Source organism: Trachypithecus francoisi, unplaced genomic scaffold (genome assembly GCF_009764315.1).
Source record: "Trachypithecus francoisi isolate TF-2019V2 unplaced genomic scaffold, Tfra_2.0 Lachesis_group12, whole genome shotgun sequence".
NCBI lineage: Eukaryota > Metazoa > Chordata > Mammalia > Primates > Cercopithecidae > Trachypithecus > Trachypithecus francoisi.
The window spans coordinates 72,311,719-72,329,287 of NW_022681457.1; the positions used below are offsets into that span (position 1 = coordinate 72,311,719).

Below are 17,569 nucleotides of genomic sequence, written 5' to 3' on the forward strand. Positions count from 1 at the left end.
TTCAATGAATCTTGAGATCCACCGCTGCTCTCCCTGCTCCTCACTCCCTAAACTGAGCACTTTCTACCTCTTTCATGTTTTGAAGGTCTAAGCACAGACAGTACTATTATATTGTTATACAATAATGGCAAAAAGTGTCTTTTCTTCTCAAAAGTTTTTATCTGCTTTACTTAAACTGCCAAAACCCAAAAAGGCAGTGTATTCCTGAGTTCACACTTTGTAACAAGTTTTAAACATCCCAAAGCAAAAATAACAAAATTTTAATTAATGTGTTTCCTATTCTTAGACATATATATATGTTTATATCTGAGTGTTTCTGAAAATCATATCCATTTTTTCATGTATACATTTAATGCAATAGCTTCTTTTTTCCTTCTCAAGAAGCTGTTTTTAACCCAAGTATATGAGCAAGCCAGGTTATATATAGTATACTAGATGTTCCCAAAGAGGAATATTTCAGATTTGTTAAGGGTTATATAAAGTAACAAATATCTTGGTTCTCAAAAAATCAACCTTAGAAAGAGGGAAAGAAGAACAAAAAGTAAAATTCCTCTCCATCTTAGGTTCAAATATTCAGAAATTTTATGGTTGCCACCTTGTATTATTACTTGGTATGATTTCCCTGTACAACTATCCTGTGAGGGTTAGAAGACAACACCAGGATGGGGGAAAGGCAGAGAAGCTGCTATAGTGTACACACATGCCACATATTATGTGGCATTAATTCTCTGTGTGATGTTTTGAGGTGTATAACTCCTCAAAAAAGTTGCAGTGGCAATATTAACAAAAAAGAATCTGTAATATAATTTAGTAAGTGCTATAATAAAAAGTAGATATAGGGCATTGTGGAGGCACACAGGAAAGGCACCTAACCCTTATCTGCACAAATGCTGTACAGGTGCTACCAGGAAGGCCTCTGGGAGGAAATAATGCCTATATTAAGACTTGAAAAAGGAGAAATAGCAATGTCCTTGGAAATACTGATGGGGATTTCTTTTTGATAATGGTTTAAGTAATGAATTCTGCATGGTAGGTGCTCAGTACCTATATAAAGCAGGTAAACCTCTTACTTTCCCTTTTTTTTGATGGGGGAGGAGGGAAGGGAGGAAATGAAAAGGCCAAGATAAGCATACTCAAGTATAAATGAAAAGAGCAAAAGCAAGATAAATTAATGAATAGTATGAACTCTGGTTTTGACACACCTTAGTTCAAACCTGGAATTCTAGCACTTACTAGGCTACGTGATCTTAGGTAGGCACCTACTTTTCTAAGCCTCAGCGCTCTCATCTGTAACCAACGACAACCAACTCAAAGGGATATTGTGAAGCTGAAATGGGAAATAATACATATTGATTTGTCTAGTTGTCTAATTAGTTTTCCCACCAGATCATAAGCTACAAAAGATAGAGGCCATGCAAAATATCTTTATCACTGTCTAGTAAGTCCTTAGCAAAATGCTTGGCACGCAGATATTTAATAAATGTTGACTATCATTAAGTACTTTGTTAGGATGATTTCAATTACAGCAACACCATGACCTCGGCACAGTATTATATGTTTGATTATATTCTGAAGAGATCAAAAATGACTAACTCGTTCCTTATTTCAATGTAAAACACTTATAAAATAAACGCTGCCCCTACACTAGAAGTTTTACTAATTATGAGAGCCATAAAGTCTTCCAGATCTGAACAAAAACTTTAGAAAAACATGTCCTTGGAGATATTACACAGTTAAATCTATACTGCAAGGAAGGTATAAATGTAATTTTTTTCCTCTCTAAAGAAGTGTTTCTCTGGCCGGGCGCGGTGGCCTAAGCCTATAATCCCAGCACTTTGAGAGGCCGAGACGGGCGGATCACGAGGTCAGGAGATCGAGACCATCCTGGCTAACATGGTGAAACCCCCGTCTCTACTAAAAAAATACGAAAAACTAGCCGGGCAACGTGACGGGCGCCTGTAGTCCCAGCTACTCAGGAGGCTGAGGCAGGAGAATGGCGTAAACCCGGGAGGCGGAGCTTGCAGTGAGCTGAGATCTGGCCACTGCACTCCAGCCTGGATGACAGAGCGAGACTCCGTTTCAAAAAAAAAAAAAAAAAAAAAAAAAGAAGTGTTTCTCAACTAAGGGTGCCCTTTGCCTGCAAGGTACATATGGCAATATCTAGAGATATTTTTGATTGCCACAACTAGGAGTGTAGGGGTGTTACTGGCATCTAGTGGGTGAAGGCCAGGGATGCTGCTAAATACCCTATAATGCACAGGACAGCTCTCACAGCAAATAATTATCTAGTTCAAAATGTCAATAGTGCTGAGGTTGGGGGGCAGAGGAGTTGAAGGGTAGAAAGGCAGGCAAAGATATAAAATTGTATAAACATTTACAAGTAGGTTAGGTTTAATATTATCAGAATTCATGTGTATTATTGCAACTTATTCATTTTTACCAAGTTTTAGATTTTTATTTTAATTTTTTAATTTTTTAATTTTTTTTTTTTTTTATTTTTTGAGGCGGAGTCTCGCTCTGTTGCACGGACTGGAGTGCAGTGGCCGGATCTCAGCTCACTGCAAGCTCCGCCTCCCGGGTTTACGCCATTCTCCTGCCTCGGCCTCCCGAGTAGCTGGGACTACAGGCGCCCGCCATCTCGCCCGGCTAGTTTTTGTATTTTTAGTAGAGACGGGGTTTCACCGTGTTAGCCAGGATGGTCTCGATCTCCTGACCTCGCGATCCGCCCGTCTCGGCCTCCCAAAGTGCTGGGATTACAGGCTTGAGCCACCGCGCCCGGCCTAGATTTTTAAAAAGAGGTTTGAAGGAACTTAGATTTGTTTTTTCTAGTATTTATCTAAGATTGAGAGAATGGTCTCTCTAAAAATATTTCAAGTCCATCAAAATATATAAAAGCTTTCAATAACTCAAAAAAATAATGTCTAAATATAATTTCAGGTCTTACAAATGAAGCTCTAATCTGTATCTCAGAGTAAGAAGGCACAGTCACATCAAGCTGAAAGGAAAAGTACACATGTGGCTTACATTTTCTACTATTTTATCAGTACACTGATTTTCAACATACAAAGCAGATTTAAATGATGTGTTAATTTTATTCATTTATGTATGCAAGGTGGAAGGAACATGTGGCATTTTGCATTCCACTACCTTTTCTTTGCCATTTAACTCTGCTATTTCTTTATTAATGATCCCTACCTCCACACTGTTTCTTTTCTTTTCTTTTTTTTTTTGGAGACAGAGTCTCACATGATCTCTACTCACTGCAACCTCTGCCTCCTGGGTTCAAGCCATTCTCCTGCCTCAGCCTCCCAAATAGCTGGGATTACAGGCGCGCACTACCATGCCTGGCTAATTTTTGTATATTTAGAAGAGACAGATCTCACCATGTTGGCCAGGCTGGTCTCAAACTCCTGACCTCAGAAGATCTGCCCGCCTTGGTCTCCCAAAGTGCTGGGATTACAAGTGTGAGCAACTGTGCCCGGCCCCTACCTCCACATTAGTTCTGATTCATGTTTTATAGCACATGTACACTAGTCATCTATTTAAAATTGTGAGGTGGTACCACACACAGTAACGATTAAATTTAACTTACGGCAGTGAAAGCATAGACTTTGGTTACTATCACAGATGGAATTGGCTGTGTGCGGTGGCTCACACCTGTAATCCCAGCACTTTGGGAAGCCAAGGTGGGCAGATCATTTGAGGTCAGGAGTTTGAAACCAGCCTGGCCAACATAGTGAAACACTATCTCTACTAAAAATACAAAAAAAAAAAAAAAAAAAATTAGCTGGGCATGGTGGTGGGCGCCTGTAATCCCAGCTACTCGGGAGACTGAGGCAGGAGAGTTGCTTGAGTCCAGAAGGCGGAGGTTGCAGTGAGCACAGATCATGCCACTGCACTCCAGTCTGGGAGAGAGTGAGATTCTGTCTTAAAAAACAAAAAAACAAATGGAATCATCAGGCAGAAGTGAATCTAGGTGGTAAAATCACAAGTAGTTGTTGTTATTTATTAAGCATCTTTTGGAATGACATTAATCTTTGGTCTCATATTTGAAAAAAATAGTGTCATCAAAATACAATAAACTGACAATTTTTTTTTTTTTTGAGACGGATGCTCACTCTGTCACCCAGGCTGGAGTACAATGGCACAATCTTGGCTCACCAGAACCTCTGCCTCATGGGTTCAAGTGATTCTCTTGCCTCAGCCTCCCGAGTAGGTAGGATTACAGGCCTGTGCCACCACACCTAGCTAATTTTTGTATTTTTAGTAGAGATGGGGTTTCACCATGTTGGCCAGGCTGGTCTTGAACTCCTGACCTCAGGCGATCCGCCTGCCTCGGCCTCCCAAAGTGTTGGGATTACAGGAGTGAGCCACTGCACCCAGCCGACTTACACATTTTAAACAATTTTTGAAACACTTTTACTAAGAAATCTAACCCATGTAAAGTTATTGCGAAAGCCTTTTGGCTGAGGTAGTAACTAATGAAACTCTGTAGAATATAAAGGTGCAGTAGGGTAAAAGTCTACCGCTGGCCAGGCGCGGTGGCTCAAGCCTGTAATCCCAGCACTTTGGGAGGCCGAGATGGGCAGATCACGAGGTCAGGAGATCGAGACCATCTTGGCGAACATGGTGAAACCCCGTCTCTAATAAAAAAATACAAAAAAATAGCAGGGTGAGGTGGTGGGCGCCTGTAGTCCTAGCTACTCGGGAGGCTGAGGCAGAAGAATGGCGTAAACCCGGAAGGCGGAGCTTGCAGTGAGCTGAGATCTGGCCACTGCACTCCAGCCTGGGCGACAGAGCGAGACTCCGTCTCAAAAAAAAAAAAAAAAAAAAGTCTACCGCTATTGAGCCATGAGTCCAAAATCTTAAATAATAAAAAAAGTCTGGCTGGGCACCATGGTTCACGCCTGTAATCCCAGCACTTTGCGAGGCCGAGGCGGGCGGATCACGAGGTCAGGAGTTTGGGACCAGCCTAGCCAGCATGGTGAAACCCCATTTCTATTAAAAATACAAAAATCAGCCGGGCATGGTGGCGCGCACCTGTAGTCCCAGCTACTCGGGAGGCTGAGGCAGGAGAATCATTTGAACCTGGGAGGAGGTTGCAGTGAGCCAAGATCACGCCACTGCACTCCAGCCTGGGCGACAGAGTGAAACTCCATCTCAAAAAAAAAAAAAAGAAAAGAAAAAAAGTCTATCTCATCTGAAGAAATGTTGGGGTTTATTTCTATATTATTGGAGACATTTTATATTAATAATCAAAAGCAGTTACATAATTTTGTCATATATGCAAATATCTTGAGCCTGAAAAGTATGATGAAAATCCTTAACTGTCTACTAAAATTATTTTTTTGAGCATCATTTAATTTCATACAAAAATCAAAGTGCCACAGTCCTTCAAAGACATCAGTGACAATATCAAAGATTTTTCTTTCTTTCTTTTTTTTTTTTTTTTTTTTGAGACGGAGTCTTCCTCTGTCGCCCGGGCTGGAGTGCAGTGGCCGGATCTCAGCTCACTGCAAGCTCCGCCTCCCGGGTTTACGCCATTCTCCTGCCTCAGCCTCCCGAGTAGCTGGGACTACAGGCGCCCGCCACCTCGCCCGGCTAGCTTTTTGTATTTTTTAGTAGAGACGGGGTTTCACCGTGTTAGGCAGGATGGTCTCGATCTCCTGACCTCGTGATCCGCCCGTCTCGGCCTCCCAAAGTACTAGGATTACAGGCTTGAGCCACCGCGCCTGGCCTATCAAAGATTTTTCTAAGTTGATATTTTACATCTGAAAAGTCTAGACAATTATTTATGCATGTACCCACATAATTTAACAACTTGCAAAGTGATCATACCTCTTCAATACCAGCTATATTATTCACAGCCAGTTTTTTTAGAGAACTCTGAAGCTTTTTGTCATCAGCTGTAGCTGTTCTGTGTACCACCTTCTTCTTTCTGCGAGCTGTACCCTGAAAAATAACCAAACAGAAGTGTTAGCATGCCCAGCATCTGGCAACTGCAATCACATCTAATATATCACAATAATCTAACTAAAACCCACATTAAAAAATGGACAAAATAATAATGATTAATATTATAAGATTGCTCAGAGGTTGTGGCTGTCAGCCTAATGCAGATTTTTTTTTTTTTTTTGAGGCGGAGTCTCGCTCTGTCGCCCGGACTGGAGTGCAGTGGCCAGATCTCAGCTCACTGCAAGCTCCGCCTCCTGGGTTTCCGCCATTCTCCTGCCTCAGCCTCCCAAGTAGCTGGGACTACAGGCGCCCGCCACCTCGCCCGGCTAGTTTTTGTATTTTTTTTAGTAGAGACGGGGTTTCACCGTATTAGCCAGGATGGTCTCGATCTCCTGACCTCGTGATCCGCCCGTCTCGGCCTCCCAAAGTGCTGGGATTACAGGCTTGAGCCACCGCGCCCGGCCCTAATGCAGATTTTTAAAGGTCAGTTCTAGCCAGTTCTTTTTTTTTCCTTATCAGCTTTCTCAGGTTGAATTATTCTTATCTAATATCCAGCCTTTATCATTTTAACACAATAAAATGTTTGCTAATAAAACATAATGTATACATAATGTATAACTTCAAGACAATTTAAGTACTTTATAACAATTTTAAAACATTATCATTTCTTACAGTAACTACCACCCCCTGCCAATAGTCTAAAGATATTCTGAAATTTGGGGAATTAGGACATAACTGAAAATTAATGCCTACATTACAGCAGGAGGAAAAAAATCAATAAACAAATTAGACAATTTCAAATGGGATTAAGTACTATTAAGAAAAAAACAAAACTAGAGCACAGGAAGAATGACTAAGTAGGAGTAAAGCACTACTTTATTAGAAAGTACAGGAAATCCCCTCTGAAGAGGTAATATAAGAATTGAGACCCATAACTAGGGCAAGAATGTTCCAAGCAGAATTAAACAAGGTTGAACTTGTCCTTTCTAGAAGAGAGAAAATGGGCCAGTATGGCTAGAGTAGAGTGAACAATGGGAACGGAGGAAGAGTATGAAATCAGAAAGATAGGCAAGGACCAGATTATGTAGCTTAGAATGCCATGGGCAGGAGCTGGATTTCATTCTGACTGCAATGGGAAGCCATTGAAAGGTTTTAAGCATGGGAGTGACTTGATCTGATTATTTATGACTGAAGTTGCTATGTGGAAAATGGATTATAATGAGACCAGTCAGCAGGCTCCTGTAGCCGCCCTGGCAAAAGATGAGGAATATGGCAGTGAAGATGGTGTGGGGTTAGATTCTCACAAGAGACCACATGACTTTGCTGATGGATTACACGTGGGATACAAGAAAAAAAGGACATTTGGATGATGCTTAGAATCTTGGCCTGAGCAAACAGGTTGGAAATTATGCTAGTTACTGAGAAAGAAAAAGTTCATTTCTAAATTGATACTTTGAAACTCTAAATACATTTTTCCATGGAAATACTATTTAAAATAATGGATTAAATTCCTGAATCAGTTTATTAAGTCTTGAGGGTGAAATCTTTCTAAAACTGGTAGGAGTAAGGAGAATGGAATAGTGGTTTCAATCTCTGGGCAGCTCCTATAGTAGTACTCAGGGAATCAGCCTTATAGAGGGAAGGTAGGGGCTTCAGTCTCAGCAATTCTGGTGGCAGTGGAGGAGAGACGTGACGGCAGAGGATGCCTTGAAATCTAGTTGCTGAAGGACTATTTACATAGGCACTCACTTGTGAAGCATTCCTGACTCAGGGATAGCTCAATTGCTTGGTGAATACCTCAACGTGAATGATCCTCAGGTACCTCAAATTCAACATCTCTTAAAGCTTATCAGTCTACCAATCTATTCTTTCTATATTTCCTAACTTTTGTAGCTGGTGGTACCACCATATACTCAAGTCTCTAAAATCATGAATCTGTGGGTTATCCTAGATTCTTCTGCATGCCCTTCACCCCCCATATCCCATCAGTCACTAAATCGTGTCAATTTCAACTCCTATATCCCATATAATAGAGGTCCCCAACCGCCAGGCCACTGACTGGTACCAGTACGTGACCTGTTAGGAACACGACAGCACAGCAGGAGATGGGGCGGGGGGCATGAGCGAGCATTACTGCTTGAGCTCCACCGCCAGTTAGATCAGCGGCAGCATTAGTTTCTCTTTTTTTTTTTTTTTTTTGAGGCGGAGTCTCGCTCTGTCGCCCAGGCTGGAGTGCAGTGGCCGGATCTCAGCTCACTGCAAGCTCCGCCTCCCGGGTTCCCGCCATTCTCCTGCCTCAGCCTCCCGAGTAGCTGGGACTACAGGCGCCGCCACCTCGCCCGGCTAGTTTTTTGTATTTTTAGTAGAGACGGGGTTTCACCGTGTTAGCCAGGATGGTCTCGATCTCCTGACCTCGTGATCCGCCCGTCTCGGCCTCCCAAAGTGCTGGGATTACAGGCTTGAGCCACCGCGCCCGGCCAGCATTAGTTTCTCACAGGAGCGAGAACCCTGTTGTGAACTGTGTATGCCAGGAATCTAGGTTGCGCACTCCTTATGAGAATCTAACTAATGCCTGATGATGTGAGGTGCAACAGCTTTATCCCAAAACCATCATCCCCCTATCTGTGGAAAAACTGTCTTCCATGAAACCAGTCCCTGGTGCCAAAAAGATTGGGGACTGCTGCCTTATACTATAGCAATAGCCTCTCAATTGTTCTCCTACATGCCCAACTTCCATTTCGTTCCATTTTCCACAACGCCAGCAGTTACGTTTCTAAAATGGCAGTCATTTCCTTCTTAAAATCCTTTAATAGCTGCCCACTGCCTATAGGATAAAACTCCAAGCTCCTTGGTATGGCATATAAAAGTATGATGGAATCCCAAAAACCTGGTCATTTCATTTCCTGCCATTCTCTATGTATTACATACTCTAAAGAATAGCTGTACCGGCCAGGCGCGGTGGCTCACGCCTGTAATCCTAGCACTTTGGGAGGCCGAGGCGGGCAGACCGGAAGGTCAGGAGTTTGAGACCAGCCTGACCAACATGGTAAAACCCCATTTCTACTAAAAATACAAAAATTAGCCAGGCGTAGTAGCACATGCCTGTAATCCCATCTACTCAGGAGGCTGAGGCAGGAGAATCACTTGAACCCAGGAGGCGGAGGTTGCAGTGAGCCAAGATCACACCACTGAACTCCAGCCTGGGTGATAGAGCGAGACTCCATCTCAAAAAAAAAAAAAAAAAAAAAAAAAAAAAAAGGCTGAGGCAGGCAGATCACGAGGTCAGGAGATTGAGACCATCCTGGCTAACACGGTGAAACACTGTCTCTACTAAAAAAAATACAAAAAATTAGCTGGGTGTAGTGGCGGGCGCCTATATGGAGGCTGAGGCAGGAGAATGGTGTGAACCTGAGAGGCAGAGCTTGCAGTGAGCTGAGATCGCGCCACTGCACTCCAGCCTGGGCAATAGAAAGACACTCTGTCTCAAAAAAAAAAAAAAAAAAAAAAAAAAAAAAAAAAAAAGGTCTGGGTGCGGTGGCTTACGCCTGTAATCCCAGCATTTTGGGAGGCTGAGGCGGGCAGATTACCTGAGGTCAGGAGTTCAAGATCATCCTAACCAACATGAAGACACCCCATCTCTACTAAAAATACAAAAATTCAGCTAGGCGTGGTAGCGCATGCCTGTAATCCAGCTACTCGGGAGGCTGCGGCAGGAGAATCGCTTGAACCTGGGAGCGGAGGTTGCAGTGAGCCAAGATCGTGCCATTGCACTGCAACCTGGGCAACAAGACTGAAATTCCCTCTCAAAAAAAAAAAAAAAAAAGAATAGTTGTACCAAATTAAAGCAAGCCATTCCATTAAGTACGGTGTTAACTTAGCACCGTATGTGCCTTTGCAAGTATAGAAATAACAACTCTTTTTACTCTACCTCCATGAACCCTCTTTTATTTATTTATTTTTTTTCCTGAGATGGAGTCTTGCTCTGTTGCCCAGGCTGGAGTGCAGTGGTGCAATCTTGGCTCACTGCAACTTCCACCTCCCAGGTTCAAGTGATTCTCCTGCCTCAGCCTCCTGAGTAGCTGGGACTACAGGTGTGCTCTGCCACACCAGGCTAATTTTTGTAGTTTTAGTAGAGACAGGGTTTTACCATGTTGGCTAGCTGGTCTTGAACTCCTGACCTCAAGTGATTCACCCACCTCAGCCCCTCAAAGTGCTGGGATTATAGGCGTGAGCCACTGTCCATTACCTTTCTGCCAGCCATTACCTTTCTGCCTAGTGATAAATTCTTGTTTATCCTTTAAATAAGAGCTCAGTAATGACTTCCTTGTCTCCTCTAGGCAAGAGCACCTTGTATTTCATTATAACACTCACTATTCTCCATTATAATTGTGAGCATCTCTCTCCCAAGCAGAGCTGTGATCTTGTTTATCTTCTATGTGCCTGGCACATAGTAGGTGCTCAATATACAATAGCTAAATTGAATGTACCAACCACAGTTTTAAAATAACATAATGGCGATGTGCTACATCAAGCTCGCTCTTCTAGGTATATTCTATAGTTCTTGACTATCCCTAGTTTTTGCATTGGCACATCACATCATACTTGATGGTACAATGTGACTACTGTGGTTACATGACTGTGTTAATCTAACTCTAGACTCATATAACTGTACCACTGTGGAAGAAGGAGAAAGTACTGGCTCTTCTTCCCTTCCCTTGTCCTCATCCCCAGAAGCTGTGGTTATTGTCTGTGTAAATGACATAGTGTGACCCACTACAAAAAGTAGTGTCCTGCCTACCACTTCAGGTCAGAGGTAAGTACTACTCTTTCTTTCCCTTTTGCAAAGATTGTACTGGGCAGAGATATGGGTAGAATAGTCTCCTTGAGCCTGGTGCCACAGCTGAAGAGAATCAAAGACTTTTGTTGTTTACAACTAGCTCTTCCTTAGGCTTTAAAAAGTACAGGGAATAAGAAAGCTCACATTCATATTCACCAACATGGAAGAACAGGTAAGAATTTGTGGGGAAAACCTGGCAATGAACAAAATATATAATCAACTTAAGCATCTCCAGCTAAACCTCTGTACAAGTAGGTAATATCCAGTCAAGATGAAGTAACCCTAACATCGGCTACGCCCTGCAAGTGAGTCTAACCGTAACAGCTATCATTTATTAAGCATCTACTCTGTGCTAGACACCATGTTAGGTGTTTTATAAATATTACCCTAATCTTTAAACACCTTATGTAGGATTATTTCTATTTTGCAGATAAGAAAGTGGAAGCTTAACAAGGTTGGATAACTTGTTCACATCATATAACTGGCAGATGTTAAGAGTTAGGATTCAAACAAATGTGGCTATTTCCATTGCATCATCAGAGAGAAAAGTGTTCTAGTCACCTATTTTAGATCCAGACAAGTTATTTTCAAATTCGAATGTGGTTTGATCTTGATTATTGAAAAGATTTTAGATTTTCAATGACCACAAATCTGAAATAATAACACTATCTGGTTACATACATTCTCCTATCAATTTTTCTTATGCCACACTCACCTTGCCCCCTATCCGGACCTGAGCCTGAAGTTTGGCTAACTTTTCTTGATTCATGCTGTTGGTAAATCTAGGGGGGGAAAAATAGATTTGTTAAAGTCACTCTTTTACCGAAATTAACAAACTATTTATGCAACAGTACCTTCTAGTTCACTGGGCTTGTAGTATGCATCAATACCATGACCATATTAATACTGTCTATATTCTTAATAAACATTAATAACTTGTTCTAGCTTCATAAACCAGATTTTTTTCAGTTTTTTGAACATATTATTATTTTTTAAATCTCAAATCAGCCTTATGAGATACAGTCTGCTCTTAGAAGTCCCAATTACAGATAAGGCTGTGAACTCTGTCAATGCCTCTGTTTCTAAAGACTTATTCTTTATTTTTTTATTATACTTTAAGTTCTACGGTACATGTGTATAACCAAATATTTTTAAAATCAAAATTAAATTACCATGAGGGAATCAAATATACAAACAAAATAGAATGGGACTCAAAGTCACCTATTCAAAGATCCCTCCTTAAAACATGATTCAATCCTTTGGCATTCAGTTAAGCCTAACCAATTATGAAATCTCTGTAGGCAAGCCAGTTTTTTTTCCCCAAAGATTTTTACAGCAGAGAGCTGTTACCAAATGTTATTAGCAAAAGCTTCAAGTAGATTTTTTTTCCCTCCCAAATCACATTCTGTATTTCTTATAAACCATAAAGATGATAAAAGGAAAAAAAAGCTGAACAAAGAAGAAATTCAACAAAAGGCTGTCTAGCTGTCAAGATATCAAGTAGTCACATCCTTTATTCAAGGTCAGATGGTATGTTAATAATGGGGAAAGAGAACCAGGTTTTCAGACGTTTGGTGCTTCTGCAGCATTCTCCAGAGTTCATTCAATACCCTGCACTGATACAGTATGTTATACTTGTCAGGATATTCTTGCCTACAGGGTAAAATGCTTCATTGCACAATTTAACAAAAACATATCTTTGCTACAGTAATAAATGTTGGTGGGGAGAGGAGACTCCTAAAACAAGCTTTTTAAAGCTAATCTTGATTTTGAAGATTCTAATATTATAGTCATGAATCTAGTTTGGTCAGTGATATTCCCACTAAGAAAAAAACATTCTTAAGTTTATAATGGGTCATAACATTCTACATTACATAAACAAAGAAAAGCCAAATTAAGGCCCGGCAAGGAGGCTCACGCCTGTAATCCCAGCACTTTGGGAGGCTGAGGTGGGTGGATCACCTGAGGTCGGGAGTTCGAGACCAGCCTGACCAACATGGAGAAACCCTGTTTCTACTAAAAATACAGAATTAGCCAAGCATGGTGGCACATGCCTGTAATCCCAGCTACTCGGGAGGCTGAGGCAGGAGAATCGCTTGAACTCGGGAGGCGGAGGTTGTGGTGAGCCGAGATTGTGCCATTGTACTCCAGCCTGAGCAACAAGAGTGAAACTCCATCTCAAAAACAAAACAAAACAAAAAAACCCACCAAAATAAAAGTCTTGTTTTACTTGTTCTGTGGATCAACAAATCATTACTGAGATGTGGAGGAGGTAATAAGGGACTAGGCTGTTAACAAACCTTCCTTGGCCAATTCTCTAAACCCTGTATAGTCATCATTCCCATGAAAAAGATACTGTTTGCTTCATTTGAGAGATTAATAAAGGAGCATCGAAGACTATATAATTACTAACCACTTTGTACTTTGACACTGTACTTAGGCACTAACCTGTATATATCTCTTCTTTAAGGCTAATGTCCAGATCCCAAATAATATTTAGAATTTATGATTCTTCACTCTGCTCAGCACTGTATCACAATGCTGAAGCAGCTAAAAACACTTTTATAGGAGGAAGTGTGTTTAGAGTTCAAAACAAGAAGTCTTAACTGTGTGCCAATCTTAGCTCTGCCATAGACTTAAATTTGATGACTGAAATCTCAATTCCTATGCTCAAACATCCACAGAAAAGGATCAACATTCACTTTTCTCAAAGGAATGTGGCCATGAGAGTGTAGTGAACTAACAAAGAGCCTAAGGAATTCATTGCAAAAAAAAAGGGGCTAAGAAAAAACATTAGACCTAGATACTGGGTAAACCCTTTGGGATTCTTCTGCATTTTGAAGTAACAATTCCCAAGAGAAGAGACAGAGGTTGCGATGCCAAGACAAAGTCTTGACTTGTCTGAAATAAAAGCAAGAACAAAATTCACTCTTCAAATCAAGAAACAGATGAAAGAACAGATTCCATTCCAGGTGGTCAGGACCACAGAATTGAGAAATTTTGTTCCTCAGGAGTATCTCAGAGAAAAAGGATTTTAGGGAGACTGAGAGCTCAAGGCAGTAGGGGAGGAAGAAGAGTGGTCTTTTGTTTCTTAGCAAGTTGCGGTGTGTGGAATTCAAGTAGGAAAGAGGACTGGACTCAGTCTATGAGATGTCAAGCTCAGAATCTGGAGTAGACCTCCAAGATCACCTAGTTTAATTCCCTATTCTCAATCAACCTTTACTTTATTGCACCCATCATTCCTGTCTGTGGTGTCATCTCAACCCCCGCTAGCAGCAGCAAAGTGTAAATTACAAACAAAACAGTTCCCTCCCTCCCATCTTAATAGATTAGGAAATGAGGGCCCAGAAGGGAGAAGTCCCTTCCTAGGCCCAAAAGGGAGAAGTAACTTCCTAAAGCCACATGATTAATGAGTTCTTCCTTGGGGATCCCAGGATCTTTTGGCACTGTTCTCAAGGACTCAAGAAAGGGTGTAAACAGGTTTATCTATATTTATTAAGTGCCTAAGTTAGAGGCATTGTGGTAGGCACTTTCACATACATCATGTTTACACAGAGATAAAAATAATTGCAACCTTGAGTCCTGACTTCTTATTATGCAGGGTTTCTCTAAGACAAGCGCAGGCTTTGGAATCAGAAAGACCAAGGTTCTACCACTTGGGAAAGGTATTTTTCTTCTCTGCACTTGTTTTCCCCCTGCATTTGCAAAGGTTTAACACCACGTACTTCACAGGGTTGTTTTGAGGGTTAAAACATTATCAACCACAGGGAATGGTTCACAGAAGATACACAGTTACTGGTAACTATTGTTACCACTCCCGAGGGGACAACTATGGTAAACTGCAACAACGTGGGAACGGAAGTTGAAACCGCCATTCACTAGCTGTGCAACACAGCCTGTCGGTCAGTCAGCAGGCAGTTGAGAGGGGGTTATAAAGATGGGCAAGGGACGCCGACTTGTAAACAAACATTGCCATTACAAGGTGAAGAGTGCTGCAACTGAGTTCGGTTCCCTGGACTTGAGGGCGGGAAGTGGTAACCTCAGCGTCCCTATCTGTAGGCTGGGAGCATCAAATGAGATGACAACAGAGAGCATGTATAAAGCCCAAAGCACACAACACTGCTGTTGTGAATGAGGAGTAATGGGACAGAGGAGGGGCGTCCACCCGCCTCCTGGGACGAGATCTCGGCGGCAACAGTGCGGGCCCGCTCGCTCCCACAGCGGGCGGTGTTGCTGGGGACCTTCCCACAGGTGCCGACCCCCAGCTGCGCCGCCGGTAACCGACAGGCCAAGCCAGCCGCCTCCGCCCCCGCTCGCCGCACCACGGCGGAAGTGGCAGCCTGAGCGGTTGGCGGGTGTCGAAAGGAGAGGGCGGGGGGAGACCGTGCGCAGCGGCCTATGGCCGTGGAGTGGCGGGACCGCCGGGGGTCTCACCTGAAGCCGGGAGGGTCCTCCAACACCAGCACGCGGGAAGAGCAAGATGGCTTCCTCAGCCGAGACAGAGAAAGACGACGGCGGCGGCGGCAGCGGCGGCGGGAGCAGGTCCACGTGACACACCCGACCCCGCCTCTCCCTCTCCGGGGCAGCCTATCCCGGGAGCGCACATCTGAAATCCAACGACGCGCCTGCTTTGCGCATCCCTCTAGTGCTAGTGGCGGCAGGTGCAGGTGGCCGCGCAGCATCCTGGGGCTTGCAGTCTCCCGAGCGTTCCATTGTGTCTCTGCCTACAATTTTAGGGAACCTAATAAAAGGGCGGTCGGTACGTTTTTGTTTGGGTGTGTACTTTTGTTAGGTTGCTTTTTCGCTATGCATTAAGTACGGACTTTAGGACTCAACTAGTACCAGGAAGAAAAAGACCGGACATTTTCACCTGTTATACAGCGGAGGGGAAAAATTGGGAAGAAATCCTCAACCTACAAGAAAAATAACCAGAAGAAGCTTTACACTTTAGCCTGCAGTGACTTCTGTCCTGGTGTCCTAAGTCCACCTAAGTCAGTTTTGCAATAAGAGGCCCCAAGTTTGGTTTTCTCGGAGCTTGCATCAGTTGGTTGCATCATCCCTGAGTAGAAGATTTGCGGTTGCAAGGAAAAATAAGGTACAGAGCTTCTCCAGAGGGAAAGTGCATGCCTGCACGGCACGAGCCGACGCACCGCAGAACAGGCTTGCCAGGTCTCCTCGGAGACCCTGGCAGGAACCTAACAATGAAATCCAGTCGTCCAGTCTTTATTTGTGGAGGGGGAAGGAGAATCCGAGGCCAGTGGGCAATTCGCCCACTGTTGGGAGCGACTGACCTCACGAATCAATAATTTGCGTTTGACTAGGAAGTGCAGCGGTTCTTGCGGGGAGGGGCTGGACTGGGTGGCGGACGCGAGCAGCAGCGGTTCTCCCGAACCTCTCCCCCGCCCTTACTATCTTGGCCCACATTTTCCCACTCCGTCCCAGGACCTAGACACCCAGAATCCATGGAAAGCAACTCGCGCTCGAGAAGAGCTCTCGTACCCTTCTACGTGATCTGCACCTTTAAACTCACTCCATCCCAAACCGGACCCCGGAGGCACCACCCACATCCGTCTAACATCACTTCCTCCAGAGTTTGAAAAAAAAAAAAAAAAAAATCTGGGAAGGAGAGGGGTTGTGCTGAGCCGCGCTCGGCGAACGGTGTGGACCGTCTGCTGGGACTCGGGCCCTCCGTCCGCTCAGCCCCGTGGCCCCGCGCCCCTACTGCCATGGAGACGCGGCCTCGTCTCGGGGCCACCTGTTTGCTGGGCTTCAGTTTCCTGCTCCTCGTCATCTCTTCTGATGGACATAATGGGCTTGGAAAGGGTCAGACCGCGTTCTTATCTTCTCTTTACTGATCCTGGGCCCCAGCCCAGTATAACCTCTTCTTGCCCTAACACCGTTCCCCTCCCGTTATATCTCTTAGACCACGCCAGATTTCTTTTTATCTTCCCCAATCACTCCTGGAGTTTGAAGATTTCTTGGGGTAGAGAGTAGCAGGTCTGGGGAATGAAGAAGTTCTACTTGAGGCCTCTCTAAATTACTGGGTTGGGGGGAAGGAATGGCCCGTAATATAAGAAAAGCTTGTTTAAGAGCCCGGCATAGTGCCTAGCACTTGGGAGGTCCTGAGGAGCGGTCACCTTCCCACCCAGGAGGAGTAGAGCCGTTGGGGACCTGCATAGGCAGAGAACCCTGTCCTAGGTCTGAAGATTTCTCTCCTTGCCTCTTCCGTGCAGAGCTAGGTTACTGCTACTTGCTTGCCTTTGGGAGACAGCACCTGCATCCCAGGTAGCTGGATCTAGTGCATAAGAAGAGCAGGGTGAAGGGAGAAGGTCTGCTGTTTAAGGATCCCCAACAATTGTCCTTGCTGTGGTTCAGCGAAGTGTTTTTGTGAATGAGCGATCAGTGGTTATGAATGGAAGTTAGGAGGTGTGGCCCCCTACTCCATTACCTGCATCTCCATTCTAAGTTTTAACACCTTTCTCCTCATCAGCCCTTAAGGCTGAAAGTTGGATTGACAGTCTGTGAACTCAGGGTTTATGCTTTTCTAAATAGATGAATCGTAGCATGGATCCCAACCCCTCTTCCATTTTTTTCCCACTCACCTTAATGTATGGAATGATTCTGCTGCAATCCTTCTGTTTTTGTTTTATCCTCTCTATTTTCACATCAATTGGTGAGTAATAAGATTGGGTGGGCATTCATTTTGCCTGAATGCAGTCATTCCTTCATTCCATAAATAATTTTTGATCACCTCCTGTATTTCAGACACTGTCCTAG

General features: G+C 43.5%; 2 protein-coding genes across 3 annotated transcripts in view; one reads left to right on the plus strand and one right to left on the minus strand.

The window, feature by feature from the left end:
- BTF3L4 (basic transcription factor 3 like 4) overlaps nt 1-15,491 on the minus strand; it is a 34,587-nt gene extending 19,096 nt beyond the window's left edge. For both annotated transcript variants that reach the window (XM_033226384.1, XM_033226383.1), the window contains exons 1-3: nt 15,227-15,491; nt 11,508-11,574; nt 5,839-5,952 (exon numbers count right to left, since the gene is read on the minus strand). In XM_033226384.1, the coding sequence (XP_033082275.1) occupies nt 5,839-5,952; nt 11,508-11,574; nt 15,227-15,474 (429 nt within the window). In that variant the 5' untranslated portion in view covers nt 15,475-15,491. The remainder of the gene's footprint in view (nt 1-5,838; nt 5,953-11,507; nt 11,575-15,226) is intronic.
- The window catches only part of TXNDC12 (thioredoxin domain containing 12), a 37,476-nt gene continuing 35,348 nt past the window's right edge, over nt 15,442-17,569 (plus strand). The window contains exon 1 of the mRNA XM_033226385.1: nt 15,442-16,615. Coding sequence (XP_033082276.1) covers nt 16,519-16,615 — 97 coding nt within the window. The 5' untranslated portion in view covers nt 15,442-16,518. The remainder of the gene's footprint in view (nt 16,616-17,569) is intronic.